This window comes from Rhinolophus sinicus, chromosome 3 (genome assembly GCF_057876585.1).
Source record: "Rhinolophus sinicus isolate RSI-liver-muscle chromosome 3, RSI-T2T, whole genome shotgun sequence".
Taxonomy (NCBI): domain Eukaryota; kingdom Metazoa; phylum Chordata; class Mammalia; order Chiroptera; family Rhinolophidae; genus Rhinolophus; species Rhinolophus sinicus.
In genome coordinates, this window is record NC_142503.1 from 137364396 (window position 1) to 137390814 (window position 26419).

Here is a 26419-nt window from a genome sequence, read left to right on the forward strand (position 1 = left end):
CGTCTCCAACCCCGACAAGTCTCCCGCCTGCTAGCTCCGCAAGACTGAGAAGCAGGCTGGGGGTGGGGGGGTGGGGGCAGAGTGGGGCGCCTTAGGATCCCGGAGTGCTCAGCTGTGTTAGCAAATCCCCGGCTCCGCAGGCCTCTGGTGAGGGGGAGTCAGGGCGTCTCAGAGCCGAACGGAGGTGGGAAGATGTGTAGGGTTGGAATGGATATTTTGTAAAGTAAGAAGTGAATCAGGTATCAACTACAGAATTTACTGAGATTTTTCGTGAGCCAGGTATTGTGTTCCCAGCTGTGGGAAATACAGAAGCAGAAGCGCAGTTCTGGATGGAAAAGATCTCTCTTCTCAAGCAGGGGACTAAAGGCCAGGACGTAAAAAATGGAGGCTATCAACTGAGAGCTGAATACATCTGTTAAATACAAACCGAAACAGTCCTTAGAGGGAAAGGTGGAGTGGTGGGGAGGGGAGGGCTCTGGGGTCTTCTAAGAATAGGGCTTCTGAGGTGGTCTTCAAGGATGTGAGAGATGGGATCTGGCTGCTAAGAAACAAGGAAGACATTGCAGATGGGGTTACTGATGCAAGGGCATGGAGTCGGGAGAAGCACCTTTAAGGGACAGTGTTGAGGACTGCTTTAAGGGGTCCCTTCCTATGAAAGACAGGAAATTAAGGGAAGAATAAAAGTGACCTCACTGACAAGAAGCATTGTAGCAGGCATTGCGGTTGGGGGGACAGGGGGGGTGTATGATATGGAGAGCATTTACATCTGGGAGGAAGACCATGTGTGAGTGGTAAAGTGGGCACATGGCCCTGCAACCCGAACTTCTTCCAGCTCCCAGACTGCAGAGATGTCTGCCTGGCATGGCACCCAGCCATAGAGCAGGCGCACATTGTGAAGCCCCTCTTTTTTCTTTTTGCATTTTTTAATCCCCCTGGGAGAATTTTCTCTCATGGTGTCATAGAAAGGGCACAGTATTTTACGTCAGAGTTAAGTTCCAGCTTGAAGGCATTTACTACGTAGCAGTGTGGCTTCCGACCTGCATATTCCCACCTGCAAAATGACACTGATTCACATACTACTACCCTGCCTGCTTCATGCAAGATCACTCTAGAGAGTGTCAGGGCTGCAGTTATTCAGCCCCCAGACCTGAGGACCCCTCCTGGGTGTCACCCAGGAGTGGGTATAGACTCCAACCCCTGTAAGAATGCAGGAATGTTCTCCCTCTCTACTCAGGTAGTGGAAGAAAGGCTCTTCTTTCCTTCATGACTCAATTTCCATTTTCTCCAGCATGAGAGAAATTGCTTCTTCCCTTTGTTCTGTTTTCAGGGTCAGGGAAGAAGGCACCCCCAGAATCTGTGTGTGGCAGGCTATCCTACAGCCAGGCAGTGAGCCCCCTACACACACACACACACACACACACACACACACACACACACAGGAGAAAAACAGGAAAAACATGGACTGGACACCTCATTGGTTGTAAAAAGTTTTGCCTCCTCCCCGCTGAGCCTCCCTAAGACAACACTGCCTCATTTATGTCCCTGTTCCCGGTGGAGGATGGATACAGTTCCAGGGAAGAGATGCTGGGGCAGGTCTCCTTCAGAGAGCCCCCTGCTAGGTGCTCTTTGGAAGAAGTGGCTGGCTCCGTTTGCCCCAGCTGGCCTCGCCAATCCAGCCAGGCCTGTGGTGGAAGGGTGGGGTGGGGTGCCAGGTCTCAGGCCCCAGAGCCTTTGTTCTGACTTCCCTGTGGGCTCAGTATGCTCTGAACAGAAAAGAAATAGCAAAGCTGAAAAAAAGCTGAGACTTTGCTGCAGAGCAGAGGTACCAACAGCCGGAATTAGAAGCTGTCGCTGGGGAGCTGAAGGCTGACAGGAGAGAGGCAAGCAGGGGGCAGGCAGGCACTCCGCTTTCCCCTCCCACCTGCTGAGCCTCTCCCCATGCAGGCCTCTGGCTGGCAAAAGGGCTTCCTCCCAGAGGCTGCTGCGGTCTTCAGTCTGTCACTCTGTCTGCAGATGCCCCCACCCCACAGGCCCCCTTCTTTCCTCCTTAAGTGTCACCAACCCCCTCACCCTGTCACGTTGCACCAGCTCAGCAGGGTTGGGCCTGGTGGCACATGGCTGGGAAGCTCCAGAGAGCTTGGGGTGGGGGGTGCAGTAGGGAGGTGCAGGGGATGGGGTGAGTCAGCAGGGGACTCTGGCATCTGAATCAGCAGTGGGATTGGGAAGGGGGTAGGGACCCTTCCCTTTATGCAAAGGTGAAACTGAGGCATGACCAGTGGACAGGGAACCCCAGCCCCACAGATACGCAGCAGGAATGGGACTCCCACGCTAGTGCCCTTCCACGCTAGTTCCCTAAGGGAAGGCAACGCTTCCTCTGCACGCCCCTGAAGCCAGGGATTAATTCATCTCCAGGGATCAGAGACTATGGCATTTTCCCAGGGGCACCTGCCCTTTTCTCAGAGGACAGAAAGCAGGGAGGTGGGCAGCTGGGCCTGGCCTCATGGGAAGTCCCAAACCTGCAATTCAGAGGCCTCTCTAGGAGGCAAGATTGCATCTGCTTCCCCATTCCTGGGCTTCCCAGCTCCATGCTAGGGTCCCAGAGACAATGCCTGGCCAGCTGAGAGGTGAGGGAGAGATAGCCTCTCCTTCCCCTGAGCAGTCATTAGTAACAGTTGGGGGCTGTCTTGTGGGCTCTATTTGGCACTGGCTCTGGCTTATGCCCCTGTGCCTGGGTCAGTGACTTCCTCTAGGCTTGGGTCCCCATCCCTGCGCTAGGGTGCAGATGGGACAGCTGAGTGCCTAGCTGGACGGCTGCATACAGGGCACTGCCCTTGGTTGTATCCAGGATGTATGCATGCTGATATATGACAGGGCTTATTCCTGTGAATGAGCAGGACCCTAGCATTACCCTACAGCCAGGGACAGCTAGGATCCCAGAGGTCAGGCCCCCAGAGGGATGGGGGAGTTCTGTTTCTTTTCCAAAGGCACAGGTGCTCATAGTTAATAGCATTTGCTGTAACTCTCTGATAAGAAAACAACCTCTTCCCAGAATCAAACCCCACCCTGCCTCTCCCAAGCCGGTGCCTGTCCTGATTTGGGATTTGGGACCATGCCATAGGTGCAGTAAATGACTTCCCACAAGCCTCTTTACAGTGTTGGGATCAAACATAACTGCCACTAGGCCTGAGAATCTGACCACTCTAAGTCTGCCTAAAGGGGTGCAGGTGGCCTGAAGGTTTGCAACTCCCCAAGAGGGTGGGGGACACCTTTGCACTAAGCTCCTTGGCTCTGGCCCTGAGGGTGGAGACAAGGAAGGGCCACATCTGGGTGGGGGTGGAGAAGAGGAGTGATGTCATTTTCCAGTGGTTGTGGCATCAGAGCCGGCAGAAAGGGAAGTGAATCCGCTCCAAGCAGAAAGGCAGGGCCATTCTGCTGGGCTCTGAAGGACACTTCACCCTGGGGTTCAGCTCCCAACGATTTTCCCTCAGCCCATTTCATTTTGGGGCATTCTACTCCCCTGCCCCCCATTTCTTAGCTGTAGAACAGAGGCCAGGCTTAGGCAGAAAATATTGGGATAGGGTCCTTTAGTTGGACTAAGAAGGAGAAAAATAAATAAACCTCATAAAGTCAGGAGAGAAAATGATGCAGACCTTGTCAGGCAGCCTGGTTGGGGGTATGTGCTACGAAGTACCTCCCCCCAGGCCTAGGGAAAGGGGTGAGCCAGGCTTTGGGTGGGAGAGGGCCCAAAAAGCTGTCCTTCTCTCCTCATCACCAGCCACAGCCCCAGTTGTCTCAGCCTCCTGAGGACCAGACAGCTTAGGCAGCTTTTCCATGTCAGCCTCCCATTCCCCACAGGCAGGAAGCCAGGGAAGGGACCTGTAGGGACAGAGTGCCAGAGAACAGTTTCCAGGCTCTTGGCCGCAGGTGGAAAGGTGCTGGCTCGGGTAGTAGATGGCCATCAGCTGTAACTAGTTGGCCATCAGCTATAACCAGTTAGTCATTAGCCACTAATACAATTGCCATGGCTATGGTAGAGGGGGGTTGGTTGGCAGAGAAACGGACAGCAGGTTGCGGATCAAGCAGCTCCTGCTTCCTGTGTCTCCAACTCAGCCGTCAGGGAGAATATAGCGGTATGACTCCCCTATCTAGGCTCCGTGGGTGTTCCTTTTTGGCCTCACCATATTCTGTGTTCTTATGCGGGGAGCAGGAGCTGAGACCCCGCATGACACATGGCTCAGCAAGCAGGGTACGGTGCCGGCCAAAGCTCTCTGAAGGGCGGTGGAGCAGTTTGTGTGTATGGACACTCAGTCTAGGGAAGACCAGGAGGAGCGGCGCCGGGAGCGGGAGGTGCAATCGGCCTGGGAGAAACGTGACCCCTCAGTGAATTGGTGGTCTTCTCGAACCTCCAGATGGCACGCCGCCCTACTGGCCATAGCAGGCGTCACCTGCTTTTTGGTTGTCCGCTGCTGCCCCTGGGCTCCTCGAATTGTGGACATCTTACACCGAGGCCACCACCCACTCGGACACCTGGCACAGCGAGGATTCCGGCCAGGTAGGAATGGTGTCTGACTCGGGGCAGGAGGGCAGGTGGCCTCCACACAGTGTGTGGTGCCCGGTGACCACTGTTCTCAGGAGTTGGACCCCCGTGGAGGGGTGGGAGGACGTGGATGGCTCTCAGACCAGCATAGGCCGTAGAAAGCGAAGGTCATTGCGGCCGTGTGGGCTGGGAAGTGCTTGCTAAGGCAGCCCGGATGCGGGACTTGTAGTCCCAGGAGGAAACGCTTGCTGAGTCCTCAGTGGGAAATGTGGGTGAGGTCAAGCTCGTCCCTCACCCCCAGGTTGGGGAGGACTTGGAGCCCTCGAACTGCAGAGAGGGCTCACATTGTGAGGCCAATGCACAGCCCTGGTGAATGACTATGGACTATGGGGAATTGCCTTTCATCCCTGATTTGATGGACTGCTTTACTGTTTAGGAACAAACCACCATTTAGTAGGAAAATAGGTGGTCATCAAGGGACATCTCCTGGGACTTGAACTGGACTGACATTTTTTCTCGTGTGCTGGGTTCCTGATATAGGGCCCCTCGTGGAAGGCGCTTGTCGTGTAGATTGTAAGGCAAGACCCTGCAGGGGTGGAGTGTGGGGACAGAGCCAGGAGGGCAGTTTCCAGGCTCTCGGCCTCACGTGGAAAGGTGCTAGCTCGGGTAGTAGATGGTCATCAGCTGTAACCAGTTAGCCATTAGCCACTAATATGACTGCTGTGGCTATGCTAGAGGGGGTTGGTTGGCAGAGAAGCAGACGGCAGGTTGCAGATCAAGCAGCTCCTGCTTCCTGTGTCTCCAACCCAGCCGCCAGCAAGAATATAGTGGTATGACTCCCCTATCTGTGGCTCCGTGGGTGTTCCTTTTTGGCCTCACCATGTCCTGCGTTCTTATGTGGGGAATGGGAGCTGAGACCCTGCATGACAGGACCTCAGCCTGGGATCCTAGGGGCAGCCTGTCCCGACCCCAGGTTGCTTGGAGGTAGTGCCAGGCTCTGTATCAGGAAGCTGACAATGAGGCCATCTCAGGGCAGGCCTGAGGTGGGGCCCAGGAGCCTGGGTGAGCTGCCTGCCTTATGGCAGAAGGGTTTGGAATTTGGTCCTGCGTAACCTACAAGTGCTAGAGTGGAGGTTTCAGGTGGTCAGGCCTAAGCCTCCAGGTGAGGAAACTGAGTCCAGAATAAGGCACCACTAGTTGCATATTAAGAAAGGCAGAGTGGGGCTAGGACCCCATTGCCTGCCTCCCAGTCCATATTCTTTTGCCCTCAACACATATATGACTTATTCAAGGTGGAAGAGAAGGATGAGGAGAAGGAAGTCAGCTTGGAGAGGACCTCAGTGCCCCTGATGGGCCCCTGCCCTGATGGTATCTGGTCTCTGCCTCCTCCTCTAGCCTGGTTATTGAGGAGGAGTCTCTAGGGTCCAACGGAGCCCCAGCTTTCCACAGCCTCCGAATGCTGAGGCTGCTGGGGCCATTCCTCTTAAATGGATGGAGCCTTGTCCCAGAGAAGGGCGAAACTCCTTGTAGAATGTCTCAGTTGGCTGGGGGTATCAGAGGTGGCTCTCCTGGATGTCTGCCTTTGCTGTAAGTGGGTCCAGCTCACACCGCTCCCCAGAGGCTTCACAGGGCCTCTCAGGCTTGTCCTCTGCCTCAGAGGGGAAGCAGGTCCTGAGGCAGGTCCTCACCGACTCTTTCACCTCAGCCTCCAGGCCCTTCATCCTGACCTCATACTCTGCCAGTGCCTCCTGCTGGAACTGTGGGGACAGCAAGGACCACCGCCTGGCTCAGGAGGGGCCACCTACCCATGCTCCCTCCCCTGGGCAGTGGAACACGGAGATGCCTGGTCTTTTCAGAGCTCTTCAGAGATGGGAATGGGAGGTGGGGCATAGCGGAGCCCATCAGGGAGCCTCTCAGGAGATGGGGTGCCAACCAAGTAGAGATCTGCAGAGCTGCCTCATTTGAAAGGGTCCCAGGACCCCGTGGAAACTCGAGCCTATGACCCACTGGTGAGGGGTGAGTCTCCTCCCCTGAGCTCCTTACTGGCAGCTCCTTGGAACAGGGCTCCCTTTACACCCAGGAGCCAGGCTAACTGTTGGGGGCCAGGGTGGTAGTCCCTGTCACCTGCTTTTCCATCTCCCGGATCTGTTCCAGGCAAGCTGCCTGCTTCTCCTCCAGCTTCTCCTGATGCCTCTCCAGGCTCTCTGTCATCTGGGTGGGAGTGAGAGGCAGAGAATCAGGACAACACAATCTGGGTTGGCGTCCAGCTACAATCCCAGTTAACCAGCTGTAAGACTTTGGACAAATTCCTTAACCTTTACACGTTTTTCTGTTGTTGTTGTTGTTTTTTAATTTGTAAAATGAGGACAATAGCACCTGTCTCACTAGATTGTTAAGGATTGTAAGAGACAGTTCACGTGAAGCCCCTGGCTTAGTGTCTAGGACAAGGTCAGGACTCAGGAGCTGGTAGCTCTGTACTGTTGCAAATAAGCCCCAGGGGAGCTTTAGGTCCATTCTCAGCAGGACATTCCTTCCTCTTTCAGCTCCTTGGAGCCTCAGGAAGCCCCTCTCATTCCCTCTCACGCACCCACTCCAATCCCTTCCTCCCCTAGCCAGCTAGCCCATATCGTTCTGCCCAGGACAGTTGACCAGACACAGACCCCTTTAGGCTGGTGCGCTAAGCTCCACAGAAAGGCCAGAAGCTCAGGCTGGTCTAGGGCTCCCCTTCTGTGGCACTGCCTCCTCCCGCCCCTCGCTGCATGGGCTGCTCTGGACAGTATGTTTCCTAAGGGCAAAGTAAATGCCAGGGGCCACCCTTTCATTCCTATGGAGAGCATATGTGTGTGTGTTGGGGAAGGACACAGCCCTACACACCTGTTTGATGACCTGCACCACCTCCTGGATGTGGGAGTTGTTAATCTCTCTCTTCAACCTGTTGGGGTGATCAGAGTTTCAGAGAGGGCAGGAGGCCCCTGGGAAGAGTTGGGTGAGACAAAGATTCCTCAGGGTGTAGGCAAAATGAGAAATATGCCAAAGGGGCAGGAACCAGGCAGAGGGGTGATCATGGAGACCCAAGGAGGATTTGAGGGGCTATTGGAAGCCCCGGGGGGTCCTGTGAAGGAAGGGCTTCCTTACTAACTCTCACTGTGCTTCAAGGCATGCATGGGAAGCACAGGTGGGAAGCTACTGTCCCAAGGTTTCACCGCCCTCTTTGCATACTTGATTTTCCCTTAAATTCTCTTTTCTGCTCAAATAGTGTTAGCATCTGTGTTTTGTCTAAGGCAGACACTCTGATCAGAGGTGAAAGAAGTTAGATTAACTTTCAAGAGCCAAGGAACAGGTATATCTCTGGGAATCAAGTCAGGATGCACTTGTAGATAGGCCTCTTCCCACCTGGAGTGGTTCCTGCTCAGCACTGGGCCTGGAGATGGAGTCCTGGGCCTCTCCTCCAGGACTCACCTCTCTTGGGCCATTTTGTCCGCGGTGACCTTGATCATGGCCTGGATCCGCTCCAACCTCTTGGCCTCCAGCTTTTTCTTCATTTCTTTAGTGTCACTGCAGAGAGACAGTCATCAGGAAGACATTTTGTAGGGCCTGAGCCCTCTCGGGAGGTGAGAGTCAGATGTGGGAAGGAGGCAGCCGTACTTCTCTGAGGTCTCCTTGAGGGCCTTAAGCTCTGCAGCCTGTTTCTCTCTGGCCAGCTCCATCATCTTGGCGATTTGCTAAGGGGAGAGTAAGGATGGGTTTAGGGGATGGGCTTAGCGTGAAGCCCTTTGTTGTGAGCAGGGCGTGGGGTGGGTTGGGTTGTCACCCCCCACCCCTCCCTCACCCTGGCACCTCAGCCACGTGCTGCTCCTTGCGCTTCAGAAGGCACTCATACTGCTCCTCGCCCTGCTGCAGCAGCTCCAGCTCCAGCTTGTCCCTCAGCTCGCGCACGCGCGTGTCTGCGCCCTCGGGGCCCTCGCCGGGCGTGGCTCTGGCGGTCTCCTCGAAGGGCAGGGTCCTGCGGAGGCCACGTGGGGACAGGCCCTGAGCCCTCCGATGACGGCGTCCGAACCTCGGAGGGCAGGATGCTGCCGCCACCCTTACCTTTTCTTGCGGGAGCCCTTGCCCGGGCCGAGCCTGCGGGCCCCGGCGCCGCCCCCGGCGCCCGGTGGCCCCAGCGCAGCCAGCTGCGCCGCGCCCCGCTGCAGCAGGTCCTCCCAGCGCCGCGCCCCGCGCCGCTCCAGCTCTCGCAGCTCCTTCTCATGCCGCCGCTGCAGCTTCACGATGCCCTTCAGCTCCCGCAGCTTCTCCAAGCTGGTGGTTCGCGGCTCTACGGGAACCCGGGTGAGGCGCCCCGCTGCCCAGGAGCCCCCGCGGGTTCCGGACCCTCCCCAGGCTCGTCCCCAAAGCCACTCATACTCAGCAGGCAGTACCCGCAGCTTTTTTCGTGGCCTCCTCCCTGGCCCCGGCCCAAACTGCTGCAAGAGCCACAGGACGGGCTGACAGGTGCCCTGGGGTACCCTGGCTCACGCAGTTCTGTTCCTCCCTGCCCGCTGCGGGTGGCAGTACGGGCCCCCTGCAGTGCATTTCCTCAGTCGAGGAGGCTTCAGACACAGTATTCCCTCCCCAGGTAAAAGTCTTTTTTAAAAAATCTGCCACCGGGGGGAATGTGCCTGTGGGTGCCCCCAGAGAAGTCTAGACCCTTCCAGTAGGTGGGAGGACCCTGCGTGCATACCTGCTGACCCGTTGCTTGTTGGGGCAGGTGTCCCATTGACCTGGCTAGCAACTGGACTCTCAGGAGGGAAGGGCTTCTGCGTAGGGAAAGCGAGTTAGGAAGACGGCTCCAATGGCCCTCTCTCCCGGAGCCTGGGACTCTGCCCCCTCCCTCATCTTCCCGCAGAGGGCAAAGTTCCTGGGGGGCCCTGGCAATGGACCCAGCAACACAGACCTCAGGCAGGCCTCCCAGGGCTTCCTCGAGCTTCACAGACTTCTTATCGTGGGCATTGAAGAACTTGATGGGATTGGCGAGGGCCACGGTGAGATCTGCGTGCACAGGGGCAGTGTGGGCCTGCTGTGGAGACATACCTGGAAACCTCCCCCATCCTCACCTAGCCTAGGAGACCCTGTCCTGCCCCACTCTAGAAGCTGGCTTGAGGAGGGGGAGGGAAAGTGGACAGCCCGGGCTCCCAGCATTCCATAGGTCTCCTACCTGCCCAAGTGTCAGGTACATAGTCCTTCATCTCCAGGAGGACAAAGAGCGAAGGCATGGTGAGGGGCATATTGCTCTCACTGTGCAGGCACAGATGGTGGTATCCTGTTAGGGATGATGGGGTAGGCGATGAGCAGAGCCCACTGCACCCAGCACTGCATGTGAGCAGCCCAGTATGCAAGGCTTTTGGCTTTAGAGTCAGAGAGGCCAGCGTCCAAGTCTGGCTTGTGACCTTGGGCAGGTTGTTTTCAATCTCTGAGACTTTCCTCATCTGTGAAATAGGGAGAATAGTTCCTACCTCATGTGGTTGTTATTAGGATTAAGTGAGAATGTGTTATAAGCCTTTAAAGCATTTGAAGTACCCAACAAGTGTCAGCTACTTAGGAAACTGCCCAGTAGTTCCAGAAAATAACACACATTCTGTTAGGTGGGCCGAGTCCTCACCTCTGTCAGTTTCCTGCAGAGGGACTATTCCTGCCCCACTCCTTAACACGTTGCGTACGGATCACGAGAATCTTCACGAGGGATTTAAACCCCGCCGTACACAACGTGTTAAGGCTGATGACATGAGAGGGTTAGGTAAAGTCTCAGGAGCACCTCCCTGAAACTGCCCCACCCTCCACACAGGCTCCTGATGGTGGCTTTGGTCTCAGGCCTGCTGGGAACAGCAAAGAAGAACCCATAACCTTACCAGAATTCAGGGCATTGATGGGGATGATACGCTGTCCAAGGAATTTGTTGCCTTCCTCCATCACAGCCACCCTGAGAGAGGCCAGCTCAGGCATCAAGATCTGAGGAGAGTTCAGGAAAGGGCAAGCTGGGGAGGGGAGAGGGTAGCCAAGGTGCTCCTCTCCCGGGTTCCAGAAGTCTAGAGTCACTGTGAGAACATGGCATGTATGACCAGATTTGGTGAGGACAGAGGGCACACTCTAGGTCACACATATAGGCATCTTCTCCCCTCCTGCCATGGCCAAGCCACACAGAGCAGAAGGGCTGGATACGCAGCTCAGGGCTCTGGAGGTCCTGGTGCAGACAGCCTGTGGCAGCTTTGCCAACAAGTTTCCAGTGGGGGCAAAAGACTCCGTGATCCCATGGGACGCTGCACCCTGGGCTGGGAATCCACATTTCTGCCTCTGATCTTAACATGAACATGTGTGCGCACACACACACATACACACACACACACACACACACACACACACACAAAACCTTCCCACTAAGTACATTTCTGTAAACTTGCTTTTTGGACTCTTAAAACTCAGGAGGGCACAGAGTGAGGGGTGGAGAGAGGAGTAGGATGAAGGAACTCCCTTTACGTATTTCCTCTTTTCTATAAGTAGGAACTGGGGCCAGACCTCAGCCCTTGCCCTGCCCTGGCCTCCTACCTTCTCAAAGACAAAGGGCTCCTCTTTCCACATTGGATTGATAGAGTTGGTAGTGGGTGACAGCTTGGTGCGATAGCGCCTCTTGGGGTCCCCAGGAAGGCCAAACAACTCCACTTCCACGTAGGTACGTACACTGCGTTCTGACAGGAACTGCCCAGAGATTACCTGGAAGTGGGGGTGCGGGGGAGACCAGCATCAGCTGCCCCACCCAGGCCATTGCCCAGCACCTGGGACCTCCAGTTCCTCTAGCTGAAGCATCCACTCCTGGGTGCTGTGAAGAGCCCCACTCAGCTCGGGCCACCCCGGAGAGACTGTGGCTCCAGGGTGACAGCTAAGCTCTGGCGACCAGGTGCTTCCAGCATTCAGGGAAGAGGTGTGGGCCTCACCACCTCCCTCCCCAGGCAAGAAAGGAACTGAACCCTCCCCCAGAGCCTGGGGCTCCTGCTGCCCTACTCTGCCCACTCTTCTCCCCTCCCCCACCCTAGCCTCAGCCCTTCCCCTTGGTTTCCATAGGGACGAAGAGGCAGCCTCCAGTGCTGAGGAGGAGGTAGTTTCCAAGGCAACTCGCTACTGCACGAACTGGCTGGGGCTGAAGTTTTCAGGATATCATGGGAGGGGGTTGGGAGTGCAGGAGTGGGGCTCCTGTGTCTTTCTCCTCAAGGCCCCAGCCCTCCCGGCCACTTGTCTGCCTCAGGGCCTTGCCTGAATGGAGAGGGTGGTGGCTACCACCACATCGATGCGGTCCACTGAGAACGGGTTGAACTGCTTATCTGGTCGTCGCATGAACTCATGCTTGAGGAGGTAGCCGCTCTGCCCATTGAACTCAAACAGCGCCATGTTCTGCTGCATGGGCAGGTCTGGGGGACAAGGGCACTGGGTGAGGAGGCCTCTACCTGCACCCACTCTCTGTTTTCACATTTCCCAACCTTCCTCCTGTCTTGTGAACAGGGAGGTTGGGCAGACCTTGGGCATGAGGGTTTCTCATGTCCCAGTCTGGTTTCCTAGGGTGTCTCATCTCTCAGAAAGAGCCCACAACCTGAAGTCAGCAGGACCAAAGCAGGCTCACAGTGGGGGCTGAGGCCAGTGGAGCAGGCGTTCCCACAGACCCACTCAGAGAGCAGCCAGAGATCAGCAAGCACCCTGGCATCTTCACATACATACTCATACACATGCAGTCATACAGGCATGAGCGAGTGCATTTCTGTCCCTAAACACTCACACATCTGTAGTGCTCCCAGAGCCTCAACAAACATCCGGAAGCCCCTGTCCTAACCCCATCCCCGGGCATGGGGTGATGGTAGGAGGGGCAGGGGAGGGTTCTTAAGGGCCTGGGAATGCCCTCACCCATTGTCTGGAAGTTAAGGGCGACCATCTGGCAACCAGCATTCCAGAACATCTGGGGCATGTAGTTGGAGGAGTCCATGCGGGTGCCCTTGGGGTAAATGCGGCTCATCTGGCGCTTGTTGTAGCTGTCCCAGAGTATCGGAGGCCGAGCTGCCTGCACCAGGAAGACCCAACACCCCCTCCCCTGTAAGCCCTGTCCCCATCCCTCCACTCCAACTGGGGACCCTGGCTACTGAGGCCTTAAGGATACTCCACAAACTGCACTGCAGCCTTGGAGAGCAGGTCATAAGCCTTGAGCTCTGTGAAGGAGGAGATGACATAACTTCGGTTCTTCTCTGTGTAGGGGAGAAAGAGGAGCAGGAGTCCATGTCAGGCTGTGCCCTCTCTCAGACCTGCCCTCCCCTTTGGTGCAGCTCCCCCCAGCACAGAAATGCCTCCAACCTAGCATTTCCACTGAGGCCTGAGGGTTTAGGAGCCAACCCCAGGGGGTGGGGTGATGTGTAGATCTGTGTGGGTAACAGTGTGTGCTGGGGGTAAAGGGCATGTGCAGTGAATATGCACAGGGACGGGGTGTGTTTCGCAGTCTGGAAGGTGAGGGGTGCTTGCCCGGGATGGGTGCGGAGGATATGGGAAACATGCCAGGATAAGCCCAGGGGGTCAGGAACATGTTGTGATGGGCAGGGTCTGAGCCTGCCAGCTCCGCTGACAAGAGGGGTGGGGGTAGTGATGAGAGGCACACACACAGGGTGGTACACGCCATGGGTGGGCACAGGTCGGGGTGCAGGCTGTGGGCTCAGGGATGAGTTGTCAAGGTGGCAGAGATATATGTGTGCACAAGTGTATACAGAAAGCGGTGTTCATGTTGGGAACACTCACAGAGAGTGAAAGGGAGACACTGAGTATGTCCGGAGAAAATAAACAGCATAGTGCGGGAGCAGATGTGCACTGACCAGTTTCTCTGCCTTCCACCCCCTCCCAGGGGTTCTCATGCCACGGGGCCTGGGCTTCTGGGCTTGGGAACCACAGAACCTGCAGGCGGCTGCAGGAGTCCCAGGCCAGCCTGGCTAAGGTGGCCTGTCATAAACGACCTGCCTGTCACCGACACACTCCAGAACATTCTGCTTGGTGCCAAGTTCCTCAGTCCTGTGCTGGGAAATGGGAGCCACTGCCACTTAAACAAGACTTTGCCTGACTCCTCTGCTGAATATTTATAGACAGAGCCCCCAGTCCAAGAAAGGGGGAGGCCCTCCTTCCTCTTACCCCCACCTATGAAGCTGCCTGGTATCAGGACATATTTCCTAAGGGCCTTCTCCTGAATCTAGCTGAACCTCCAGCTTACCACCACCCCATGCTAACTTACGGGCAGAAAACTCGAAGGAGATGAACTTGGTGGGCTGGATGTAGTTGACTAGGCTGGACATCTCCTCATAAGCTGTCACCTCCAGGCCCGCTGTGCCCTAGGGAGGAGAGAGGAGGCTGGAGAAGGAGAGAGTCCAGAGCCCACACACCTGGCCCCACACCCCTCCTGAGGGCTCTGGAGTGGAGGCGGCAGAAGGGCCTCAGGGCTGCCCACACATACCTCGTCTGACTGCATCTTCTTCATCCCTTCTTCATCCAGACTTCCTGACTCCTCCTCCTCCTCCTCCTCCTCCAGCTGAGCCCCTTCCTCATCAGCGCACACTGCCATACACAGTCCCATCAGCACTGGGGACCACAGGGACCCCCACACTGTGGTCCCCAGCACGTCCCCTCCAGGCCCAGCGCCTCTCTCCCATTGCAGAGGTTCCCTCACCCCGCCCCCAGTCCTCTCTGGCTGACTCACCTGTGTCCCCACTCACAGGGGCATTGGGTGGGCAGCTGCCCTCAGCCCCCCAATCCGGCTCCGGCTCCGGCTCCGTGCTGGGGGATGCTGACCCAGAAAACTGGTTCTTCTTGTTCTTGATGAGGATCTTGCCACGGAGCTCCTCGGGGCTGGGCAGGGGAGTGCCTGCTTTCAGCTGTGGGAGAGGAGAAAGGGTCAGCAGCATCTTCTCACGGTCAGGGTGTAGCCTAAGTTCCTTCGTACCAAGCTGTTCTCCATCTGCCCCTGCCCACTTCTCCAGCCTCGCCTCTCCTCTCTCCCCCACAGGTGCTCCACCCCTGCCTGATCCCACTTACCCCTAGTTCCTCAGTGATGTTCTCTCCCATCTATTCCATCTGTCTAGAAACCCCTCTCCCCAATCTCACCAACATAAATCCGATATCTCCCTCAGGTTTCAGCTTAGCCATCACTTCCTCCAGGAAGCCTTCCCTGATCCCCAAGAGTAGATCAGGACTCCCCACATACTCCCACAGCAGCCACTGGTTGTCATGACTAGGTTCCTTATCTGTCTCCCCACTGGAGGGTAAGCAGTCTGAGAGCTGGGACTGCCTCTTTGTTGCTAACGTACCCCCAAAGTTCAGCACAGTGCCTGGCAAGTGGTTAACCTGGCCCCTACCAAGACTCAGGTCCCCACCCCCAGGCCCAGATGGCCCACAGTGAAGTCCACTCACTGGGAAGTTTTCCAGGGGCTCTGTGAGCAGCATATCACCAAACATCATCCGGCAGTACTCAGCCATCTTGGCCTGTTGGCGGGGTCTACAGGAAGCAGAAATAGGGTGGCGTTCAGCAGCTCTGCCCCACTCTTGACCATCTTTCTGGGCCCTTGGCCTGAGCCATCAGGGACACCGGAGGTCAAGGAAGCTGGGATACAAACCGGAGAGCTGGGGTCCCGAGGTAATTTTGTTGACATCTGGGAGAGAGCCGGAGGGCGTGGCTAGAGGCCAGGGACAGCTGAGGGTAGGGCAGCATGGGAGGGGATGGGGACAGCGAAGACAACCAGGCTGAATGTAGAGAAGGAGGCTGACTGGACCTGGATACTCACGAGTCCACATGATTTTCAAACGACAGGATGACAGGGTAGGGGGAGGTCTTAAAGGCACTTTCTGCAATCGCTTCAATTGCTTCCTGGAGGAGAAAAGGAGAGATCAGGGCTCCAGGCTTCCCCTCCCCCAATGGCACCCAGCCCCACTCCCCAGTTTCAACACACACATAGAACTGGACAGACACTGTTGGCCTTCTGTCTCCTCTGGTCCCCTCTAGTTTCCACACTGGTCTGAGGCCTCCCAGCTGTTCCTCCTCTCTGCTTCACGCGCCCCACCCCCCAGAAATCTTGGGAACCAGGGCCCTTCCCTAGTGCCATTACCACCAGCCCCCACACTCTGAGTCTTGCCTTGAAGTAGATGTCTGTGGTCATGGTGAAGCCGTGGGTGATAATAGGCTCCTCATCTGGGGGCTTCCCCTTCCAGCAGTCGAGCTCCACACAGCGGCAGCCCACCAGCAGCACCTGGCGATACATCTCAGCCGAGGAAAGGCCTGAGAACTGGCCCGCTGAGCCAGGGCAAGGGGGAGGGGCAGAGACTTCACTCGGGCTGTTGTGCTCTCCCCGACCCCACTCCAGCATGGTCTATCCTGTTGGAAGCCCACAGGCAGTCCCAAGAGGAATGCAAGGGACAGGAGCAGCCCCCATAAAAGGAAAGGTCAGCACTGATGTGGCCAGGGCCCACCTGTCAGGTAGGTGTTGTGTGAGGAGTTGATGAAGTAATGATTGAGTGGCTGAGTCATGTCGTGGTGCAGCAGCAGCTTGTCCTGGGCCAGCACGCTGTTCTCTGGCCCACAGAGAAACCACACCATGCCCTCGGGTGACAGCTGGCCTGGGGGCAGGGGACAACTGTCAGGGCACTGCCCAGCTACCAGAGCAGGACAGGCCCACAGGGGGGAGGGGTACCCCTGGGTCCTCACCCCTCTGCACGTTGATGCCACTGGGTTCGTACTTCTCGATGAGGCTCTGCACCTGGTCAGGCCGCGCTGGCGGGAACAGCAGGGAGTTGAGGCGGGGGTCCCTCTGTTTCTCGTTGATGAATTTGGTCAAGTGCTCCTTAGTCATGTAGGGTTTGGCCTTGGCATGGCTGCAGGTCAGAGAAAAGAGCACAGGTCTACGTCCCCTAGGCTGGGGAGCTCGGAAACCCCCTTCTCCAGCAAAGCCACCTAATTGTCAGCATGGCAAGTGGGAATTGTAGCTCCCGCCCCTTCCCCATGCCCAGCCCAGCCCAAAAAGCTTACTATGTCGTGAAGATCTCATCAATTTCTGGCCGAGGACAAAGGTTCATGAGGAAACTCTTGTAGACAGACTCTGGGAAGTCCTCAGGATTGATGGAGTCGTTCTGGGGGGACAGAGACTCACCTGATCCTTCCTGCCACACCTTCTCTGTGCTGAGAACCACCAGCTAGGCCCAGCCTTGTGCAAGGGGGCCTGGTAAGAGGGAGGGCTCAGGGCAGACACAGGACCATCAAGAACATGCCAAGCACCCACTTTTCAAGGTCCTGGTTGCTGAGCAGAGAGCGTGCTTAGCTGGTTTACTTTGCTCCTGACTTTGGACACTGGTTAGTCTCTTGGCTGGGGCAGGATTGGAACTAAGAATGACCAGAACAGGGAGGATAAGAGGGCAGAAGTAAGTGGTGCTGCTTTGCTGCTTGCCAGAGCAGCGGACTAGCTTTTCTTTTTTTTTTTCTTTTATTAAATGTGGAGGACATGTTTTCAAAAAGAAGCAATTTGAATGTAAATAATACAGCTAACAACAGAGCCCCAAGATGCATAAAGCACAAACTGACAGAATTGAAGAAAGAAATAGAAAGTCAACAATAATAGTTGGAGACACCAAAAAAGGACAATAACAACAATAAAAAAGGAGAAAAATTGGACTTCATCAAAATTCAAAATGTTTGTGCTTCAATGTACACCATCAAAAAGGTGAAAAGACCACCCACAGAATGGGAGAAAATACTGGCAAATCAGACATCCAAGAGGGGACAACTCAGCAGTAAAAAGACAAATAAACCAATTGAAAGATGGGCAATAGATTTGAATAGATATTTGTCCAAAAAAGATTTTCAAACGCGGGATGCTCAATGTCATTAGTCACCAGGCAAACACAAGTCTAAACCACGACGGGATACCACTTCACTCCCACTAAGATGACTGAAATCAATTTTAAAAAGACAGTAACATGTGTTGGTGAGGATGTGGAGAAATTGCAACCCTCGTACGATGCTGGTGGGATTGTAAAATGGAGTAGTCACTTTGGAAAACAGTTTGGCAGTTCCTCAAAAGGTTAAATATAGAGTGACCATATGATTGAACAATTCCACCCCTAGGTATGTACCCAAGAGAATTTAAAACGCATGTCCAGACAAAATTGTGTGTATGGTGTTCCTGGCAACATTACTCATAACGCTAAATGTACATCAACTGATGCATAGGTAAGCAAATGTGATATATCCGTACTATTATGTGCTATCCCTACATACATGACTATTATTTGGCCATAAAAAGGAATGTAGTACTGATACGAGCTATAATATGAATGAACCTTGAAAACATTACGCTAAGTGACAGAAGCCTGACATCCAAGATCTACTTACATGAAATGTCCAAAATGGGCAAATCAAAAGAAATAGAAATAGAAAGTAGTGTCATTCTATGCCTCTGTATTCCATTCCAGAAAAACCCATCAAATGTCCTCCAGGATCATACTGGAAAGCCAACATCAGTCTTAGTTTAGAGCAGGAGAGCTAGACCAGATCTCCCAAAAACTAGATCTTGGATCTATCAGCTCCAAGCAAAGATAGCACACAGGAGAGCTGACAAATCAGGAGCACTTAGCCAAGATGGGAGCTCAGGAGGCAGGAGAAAAGGAGGGTGGATGTGTACTGACAGCAGCTCTCAGTTCTTACTATAGGGACCTTAGCGGGAGCCCACTCTCACCCCCTGCTTATGTCGCCTGTGGCTGATTGCACCCAGGGGTCACCAGCTCCACAGAGCTGTGACTGTGGGGGAAGTATTCCTCCTGGGATTCTTGGGGAAAGGTGATCATTGAGGTCTTAGTTTAATTGTAATATTCCATATTCTTACCAGGAGGAAAGACTCCATGGGGTTCAGGTGCTGCCCTGTATAAAGGCATGGCCAAGGGGGGACAGGGAGCAAGATGCACTTGCCTGCCCGTCTAGGCTTGAACCCTGGCTCAGGCCTGAATCTGCCCAGCGGCCTCCTTTTTGTGATTCACTGTAATGCATGCACCTCATGGGGTAACCCTGCATACAACTTGTAATGACAACGTAATTACATAACTGGAAAGAAAGGGAAAAGCATTTTCCTGTGTTGAGCTGAAGTCTGTGTCCTGGCAGCTTCCACCCTTGGTTCTATTCCTTACCCCACGCCCTGCAGAACTAGGCCCTTCCTGCTGCTTTCAGATCCCTACAGACTGCCTCCGGTCCCCTCCGACCTTATCCTGCTCCTCCAGGCTGAAAACATTCATCTCCACTTCCATTCCAAGGCTAGAATGGGAATGCCCCCACCCCTGCTGCTTGCCCTGACAACCACCCTCCAGTCCCCACCCCCCCACCCCCCCACCCCCACCCTGCAGACCGACCTGCTTGAACCCAGGCACCCCACCTCCCTCACCCTGGTTCTGTCTCTGTGTATCAGAAACCAGTAACTCGAGGTTACTGGCTTTGGGGCTGGCTGTTGGCTGGGACTGTGCTGTCAGTCCTGCCCTCCCCACCCCCCACCAGGCCTGGCCAAGTTTCCCTCTGGTCAGAGCCAACTCAGGTGAGAAGGAGAATAGTGGGGTGGGCTGGGGAAGGGGGAACCACTCACCTTGCCTTTGGGGAGGTGGCAGGCGCTGAGGGCAGCTTCTACCCGCTTGCGGTCAGCAGGAAACATCTGGAAAAAACTAAAGGAGCAGAGAAAGGCACCAGGCAAAGAGAGGGGTCAGGACTGGCGAGGGAAGGCTTTGGGGAGTTGGGAGGAAGTGTGGGGAGGATTAGGGAAGACTCACTTCTTCACAGGAATCTTCCCTTCAGGGTTCAGCTGCATCTTGAGCTTCACCAGGCTGGTGGGACAGAAGGCAGCTTATCAGGCCCTGGCCTGGCTCACTCAGCCCCACAGCCTAAGGCCAGGCAGGCAGGCACTCACATTTTGTCCAGAAAGGTGCTGCGGGAAGTGTTAGACGTCAGAGGGTGCTTGACCAGAGCCAGCACGTCTTCAGCCCAGTCCTGCAGGCCCCCAGAGCACAGCCATCAGGCCTGCTGACCTTACAGGTGCCCGCACCCCCTCCCCTCCCCCCGGGGGCCCAGGCCTGTCTCTCAGGAAGGCCAGGCTCTCCTAGGTGCCAAGCCCCAAGCCAGGTGTCCCCGTGCACCTTGCCCACATTCTCCTTGTAGGAGACAAAGTTGTGGAAGGTCAGGTCCACCATGTCGGGACCCGATACCACGGTGAGTGTCTTCATCAGGAAGTTGTTATCAGGGAAATCCATGTTGAAGACATCCCGGAGCTTCTGACTCTGCAGCAATGGTGACATGGTTAGGGCCATCCCTGCCCACTGCGGGGCTCCCTCCCCTCCCCCTCAGCCCCGTGAACTATGGCCTGTGGGGCTGGAATCCCACCCCCATGTTAGCGGCCACAGGCCTCAGCATCGTCCTTTCCCTGACTCCAGGGACTGGGGCTGGGAAGGAGAGACCCACAGGAAGAGATTAACCAAAGCTGTGGGGCTTGGGAGCCCTGTGTGTTTTGGTTGCCATTTTTCATTCGAAGATAGATTCCTAGCTCTCAGTCTCAGGGAATCCTGCTCCCACCAGTCCGTTTCTCCAATCTTCCTACCAGCATTGGGCAAATATAGAAAAACTAGTCAGGGGATCAGGGGGTGTGAGTAACACCTCCCAGACAGCGTGGGGTGCTCCAGGGGTAGGAGCTGGCTTCACAGCGTCTCTGTGGATGGTGGCCTGGCACCGGAGCCCCAGCAAGCCCAGGAGCAGCCATGTCCCTTCCTCGACTCAGGGAGGCCCTGCTGCCCAGGAACCTTTCCCTTTGCTCCAGAGATCAGGCTTCCCACCCCTCAGGGACTCCTACCCCAGCCCCACAGCGCTGGTGGCCATGCTGAGCCTGGGCCCACCTACCTTGGGAATCTTGGCAAACTTCCCAAAGCGGGTGTCCCGGATACTGGTGATATCCAGAAACTCCATCTCCTGGAAGGGGCCCGGTGGGAGCAAAGAAGGGATGTGGACAAAGAGCAAGGAGGAGGCAGCTTCCACACCCCTTCGCGTCTCCATCAGCTGCCTTCCTTTGATGCCAAAACTGGGGAGGGGGGCACCCAGACCCCAGCCTTCCCTCCCCAACTATCAGGTTCTCCCTACTCATGGTGACCCTTCACCCTTTGTCTCTATTGCCTCCTTTCCTGGCCCGTGGAGTAACTCAGGGAGCTGTTGTCTCCGTCTTTCCAGCATCCTGAACTCTCCCCAGGCTCCCCCTCCCTTCCTTCTGCCCAGGTGCTGAGGCCAGTCTCTGATCTCCCTGAGCCCTCAAGTTCACCCAGAATCATAGGCAGAGAATCAGCCTTCAGCAGCAGCTCTTTTGCCTTTCTCTCATCTCCACAGGAGGCCAAGGCTGCAGTATCCGGGCCTGAGGCAGCCACAGTTGGAGTGACTGCATCCTGCCTGCCAGAGCAAATAGCCCTTGCCCACAGGAGATACCCCAGAGCCACCCTTCCAGATTGTTCTACACTCCCCAGCATCCACACCTCCACCCCCGCATGCCAAGAGGCTGCTTTGACTCAGTGAATCAGCAGGAGCTCAGGCCATAGTGGGAGGCGCCTCACCTTACTCTGATATGTCCAGTATAAGTAATAGCCCTTGGGATCCACACGGAGGATAACAGGGGAAGCCGTGGTCGTCTCCTGTGGAGAGAAGGAATGAGCACCCTGCTCTGAGCCTTCAGGCCAAGCTTCCCTGGCCCACACCAGTGGTTTCAGAGCTCACCATCTCCCTAGGATGTTGCTGTCCCGGGAATCTGCAGGCATTTCCCTTTGTTCTCCAGAGCTAAGGGCTGGGCATAAGCCTTAAAAGCTTTGGACCATGGGTCGGGAGGGGTAGAGGATTGGAGATGGTATTTCTGGAAGAGGAGAGGGTTTCCCCTCTAAACCCCAAAGAGAGGTTCTCCCTCTAGACCCCTACCAGGGTCTTGGCCCCCACCTCACACTGTTTTCAAGGAACACAGCACAGCCACAAGGTAGACTGTCTCTCCCCAAGTCTCCATACTACCTCCAGGATTGCTCAACTCCTGTGCCTGCGTCCAAGTCCCTGCACAATCTAGTCACAACCTAGATTCCCACATGCCCAGTCCTCCCTTCCATGGGCCCCATCCATTCACTTGTCCCATAGCCACCAAGTACGTTCCCACCTTCAAACCTGAGCACCCAACTATCCATCCCCTGCCTGAAATACCAAGGACCAGCCCAAGCCTCACCTCTTCTGAAAAGCCTTTTCTGAAACATGCTGGGTGAGGGCTGGTTCTCAGACATAGAAGCCCATCTGGGAAATCCCCAGGGGCTCGTGGACGCCTAAGAAACAAGCGTGTACTAGACCGTAAGCTGGTGCCCCAGGTTTGCTGAAGGACCACATGAATGATGAATGAATTCACTTCTAAATTCCTGTTCCGTTTGCAGGGCACACAGGTGACCTTTGATTGTAATGGTCTTTATATGCACAAATAAAGATATACAAGATATTAAAATTGAAATTTCCAACAAGGTACGATAGTTCCTGCATACCAAACCAGACCAAATGCAGAATTTACACAGAAAATGATCCAAAAAGAGGTTCTCAGATCAGGGGTGGTTCAAGTACAGAGGAAAGAGAACACTTGGTGAGGAGCTAATTTTGGAGAAAGCTGCGTTGTGAGCTCCATTCCCTTTCCTCCCCAAAGGAAGATTGGGGGTGCCTGACCCCTCACCTTAAGCCTAGTGAGGGGTTTCAACTGCATGTGGAAAGCTTTTGTCACCCCTGCAGTTGTGGAACATAACAGACTGAGGTCCGAGTCCTGCCCAGGAAACCAAGTCCGTGACAGGTGGGCTAACGGTTAGAGGCAGGAGATGCTGATGTGCCCCATGAGCCCAAACCCCAGAAGGAACGTGTGATTCTTTGCTGGGATCAGAGTGGGCCTGTGTGAGAGACAGGCAACGAGTCCAAAGCTGCAGGAAGCCGAAGGTGGTAACTGGATATGGAGGGGCGGAAGAAGTCATTGTAACTGACCTCCTCAGATAGAGATGGCAGGAGCACCCTAAACAAGAGAACCCCAGCTCAAGGGGGGAGGGTCTCCTCAAAAATGTGCATCAGAAAATGAATAAGCCTACACCTTTTGCCAGGCTCAGAGAGTAGGAACCAGTTGATGTGACAATGGCACCTGTTCAATTAAGCACTTTGGTACCCCTTTCCCACCTCCCTCCCTGCACCCCATTCCTGTAGGAGCTTGGAGGAGGAGCAGAGAATCCCACCAGAGGCCTTTTCAGAGGAACTGCAGCCCACCTGAAGCCATTCTTCGAGCAAGGAGGGCAGAAAATGTCGATCTAAGTAAAGGTTGGAGGTTTGAATTATAACTAGTTTCTGACATAAGACTGGGTTTTGTGAGGAAAAGTGACCATAGAATTATCTATTCCCCAAGAGCAAATGGAATGAACATCTGTTGGCTGAGTTTCCTTCCATGGGCAGGAGTGGAGCTTCTCCCACCAAATCCATTTTAAAGGGAAGCAGGAGACAAAATTAAGTTGGGAGTCGATTACATCCTGTGCATTGTGCTTATTCAACATGGCATGACATACTGGTCGTCTGCCAACTGCGCTGAAAGCAGTCTGAGAGCAGAGGCCTGGCTCACAGCTGCATGTGCCCTGAGACTAGGCTTGGGAGGTTCCTGCACTTGGAAGTCAGGATGGAGGACCATGCAGTGCCCTGCCTTGGAGAAGGGAGTGCGGCAGCCAGGTACCCAGGTGCCGGCCTGCAGAAAAGGCTACAAAGATGTCCCCACCCTTAATGACCCTCTGCCCAGTCAGGTTACACACACTTCACAGAGGAACTGAGAGAGGCCACTTCACTTTTCATTCTGAGACACTTCCCTCATTCCATGGGCTCCTGGGACATGCCACCACCATGCCATGTTGACCACACACTCCTAGGGAAGCAGAAAGCGGCTCGCCACAGCCCTCTTCCCATAGTCATGGCAACTAGATTACTCAGCCTAGCCCAGTCCTGAAGGGCTGAGAGCCCCAGGCTGCCTTAACTCACAGACCCAGAGTCCCGCTAAGGATGTTCTCCACACCCCACCACCCACCCCCAGAGCCTTCATGTTCCCTTCCTGGGAGCAGGCCCTCTGACTCTCACACTGGGCCACACAGCTTCCCCTCCCTGAAGAAGGGGCCCCATATTGTTCTCCTCACCTGCCCAAGAAAAGCCCTGGCCTCTGGTATCTGGGAAGACCAACGCTGGGAAGCAGGCCCCAATCTGGGAAGGAGCAGACACAGTGGACACGGGCACCAGGCAGAGTGCCTCCCCCCTTCCCCTGCACACAGGCAGGCAGCAGAGAGCTGGGCTGAGAGCAGCCAGCAGAAGCAGAAGTCAATCCGTTTCCTCCCAGGCCCCTGGGAGCAGAAGCCTCCAGTTTTCACTTGGGTCCAGGGGCCTTTTGTGGCTGCCCCACAGCAGCTCAGGGGAGAGCAAGGCTTTATGGGGCAGGGATAGGGCCAAGTGGGGAGGGGTGAAAGATTCTAGTCTGAGCATCCTAATGGGATGAGAGAGATGTCTGTGTTGGGAGGAGGGGCCTGGCTCATCTCTGCTTCTGGCCCTGCGTCAACTCGTCAATTCGGGGACACACTTTCTTCCCACTAAGGGCAGGACCAGGAGCAACAAACCCTGCTCTTCTTGGGGGCATTGGGGGAGAACAGACCCAAAGAAACTTGCTCTTGCGACACCCCCTCCAGGCAGCCCACCCTCTTCTCACATTCAGAGCCTTAGCCCCAGCAGCCCAAGGACACATGCTTGAGGCACACACTCCACCCCCAGGTTTGTTTATCCAGGCAGTTGTGTCAGTGGCCTGGCCAAGTCACATAGGCGCCTGGGTCCTGGCAGACATAAACCAACCCATCCGCCCTAGCAGAGCCCCTGGCAGCCCGGCCCCATCACCCCAGTGCCCCAGCAGCCCACGGCCCCTGCCCCACTCACATCATCCCATTTGATGAAGCGCTCCCCTTGGCTCAGATAGGCCTTCACCTTGGGGGGCAGCAGGACAGGACTGAGCAGAGACATGGTGCCAAGTTTCCCTCTTTGGAGAAGCTGGATAGGCAGAGGTGGGCAGGAGGGAGAGAAGAGGGCTGGCAGGAGGACAGCCAAGCTGAGCTCACATGGCACCCGCCCTAAGCTGGTCCGGAAGTCTGGGTTTTCCTACAGCCTATGGGTGGCTGGGGCTGGGTGCAGAGCGGAGTGCTTCGGCCAGAGGCCCAGCTGCCTTTTAAATCAGCCTCCTCCCACCTGCCTACAGTGGGGGCCTGTGGTCACTGCTCCTGCCCGGGGAGGCTGGGCTCCCCTCCTCAAACCCCCGCCCTCACCCTGCGCCTCAGCACTTCCTGCTCAGGGCTTCCTTCTCTCTGCTGTTCAGGACTGTGAGATGGGTCATGAGGCCTGGTCAGCTTGCAGCAGGGGCCCCCCAGCCCCCGGGGTGGTCGCTGGTCAGAAGCTGCAGGGTGGGGGGCTGGAGAAGGAACAACATGGAGCCAGCAGCAGGGATACTGTTGCCCAGGTGGGGCTGAGGGGAGGAAGCAAGGAGGTCACAGGCGAAGGGACCCCACAGAGGTTGGGTCCAAAACACAGGGGTCTCTCCCAGGGCCCGAGGGTGCTGGGACCAAGCTGGAGGTGGGAGCTGCGGGTGGGGCAGGGCCCAGGTAGGATTGAGTGTTTTGAATAGGCAAAGTTTGCTGAACACCCAGCTCTTCTTTCTCAATGCTTCCTCCCCATGAAAATGAGGTGCAAGTGAGGCAATCACGCCCTTACCCACTACATGAGACTCTCCTCTTGGCCGTCTGGGCCTGGCTGAGACCTAGAACCCCCACTGACCCCTCAAAACAAGTAGCTTTGAGCAACCCTTGGCCACCAGCTTCCATTGGGCTCTCTTGCCACGCTCTCTCCTCCGCTCTGTGCACAGGCCTGCGGTGAGAACACTTGAGGCAGGAGGCTGCTTGGAGAGGCCTCAGCTCTGCTCACCTGCTCAGGGTGTATAGCCCTAACGTGGCCTCGGCCCAGGGAGCTCAGCCCCAGCCCAGCTCAGCTAACCCACTTCCTCTTGCTTAACCTGATCTGCTTATCACCCTTGTTAATTCAACTGGGGGAGCAAGGAGCTCTGCCCAGGACTTCCTTCCCCTCTCAGGGCCTGGCTTTCTGTCCCAGGTTCTGCCACGAGCCTTTGTGCCACCCCCTGAGACCCTCGCTCAGGACCTAGAACTGTCTCTGCTGGCCAGTCTGGGCCAGGGCAGGGTGATGAGGGCCAGTGGGGACTGAAGCTAAGGGGATTCCTAGCACAAAAATAATGACTAGAAAACCAATTTTAGGACCATTGGGGTGGTGCATGGAGCAAGGCCTGACTGAGCCTGTGGAAGCAGCTTGGAAATCCTCCAGCTTCCTTGCCCTTCGCCCTCAGGACTCTTCTCTCCCCTCCCTCCACACCCTGCTGTCTCCCATCTCTCTTCCCCCATCCCTTCAGCTGGGGGCCTCTCTGGGGGCCCTTAGCAGTTCCAATCCCCTCCCTGGGATCAGGTTTCCTTCGTCTGTTTGAATGGATTTTGCAAGGGAAATCCCTGCCCCTTCCCAAAGCCCCTGCACCTGTCACCTGCAGCCAGCCCTGATCCTGCACCCAAATTCCCCTCCCTCTTATCTGCCCTGCAGCCACCAGCCGTCTCTCCTCTTTGGGCCTGGAAAGACAAACCACCCCCCTTGGCCTGGAGAGGGGAAAGGACGGGCTCCTCTCATTTTATAGGATTGGGTGCCACAGGAAAGCAAGGAGTTCAAAT

The 26419-nt window shown here is 55.6% G+C and overlaps 1 protein-coding gene across 1 annotated transcript; it reads right to left on the reverse strand.

Moving 5' to 3' along the window:
• Positions 1-235: 235 nt before the first annotated feature.
• Positions 236-24948, reverse strand: PLCB2 (phospholipase C beta 2). The gene is made up of 31 exons (XM_019725495.3): positions 24582-24948; positions 21191-21268; positions 20493-20561; positions 19739-19879; positions 19513-19592; positions 19376-19429; positions 19195-19270; positions 16602-16702; positions 16281-16447; positions 16046-16192; positions 15712-15869; positions 15364-15446; positions 14993-15077; positions 14283-14457; positions 14040-14140; positions 13821-13917; positions 12711-12795; positions 12461-12585; positions 11819-11973; positions 11117-11281; positions 10423-10522; positions 9732-9836; positions 9471-9565; positions 9258-9333; positions 8627-8852; positions 8375-8540; positions 8183-8259; positions 7997-8092; positions 7412-7469; positions 6662-6748; positions 236-6294 (listed from the first exon to the last, which is right to left on the reverse strand). Exons 1-31 carry the CDS (start codon positions 24663-24665, stop codon positions 6091-6093), a joined length of 3516 nt encoding a protein of 1171 aa, XP_019581054.3. The 5' UTR covers positions 24666-24948; the 3' UTR covers positions 236-6090.
• Between the last annotated feature and the right edge of the window lie 1471 nt (positions 24949-26419).

Bases quoted from the DNA above. Each gene is read 5' to 3' on its own strand.
- PLCB2 (XM_019725495.3), bottom strand. From the start codon at position 24,665: ATGTCTCTGCTCAGTCCTGTCCTGCTGCCCCCCAAGGTGAAGGCCTAT. The intron at 16,703-19,194 runs GTGAGTGGTTCC...CTGTCCCCCCAG, and splicing joins GCCACCTCCCCAAAGGCAAG to AACGACTCCATCAATCCTGA. The intron at 15,078-15,363 runs GTGAGTATCCAG...TGCTTCCTGTAG, and splicing joins TTTGAAAATCATGTGGACTC to ACCCCGCCAACAGGCCAAGA.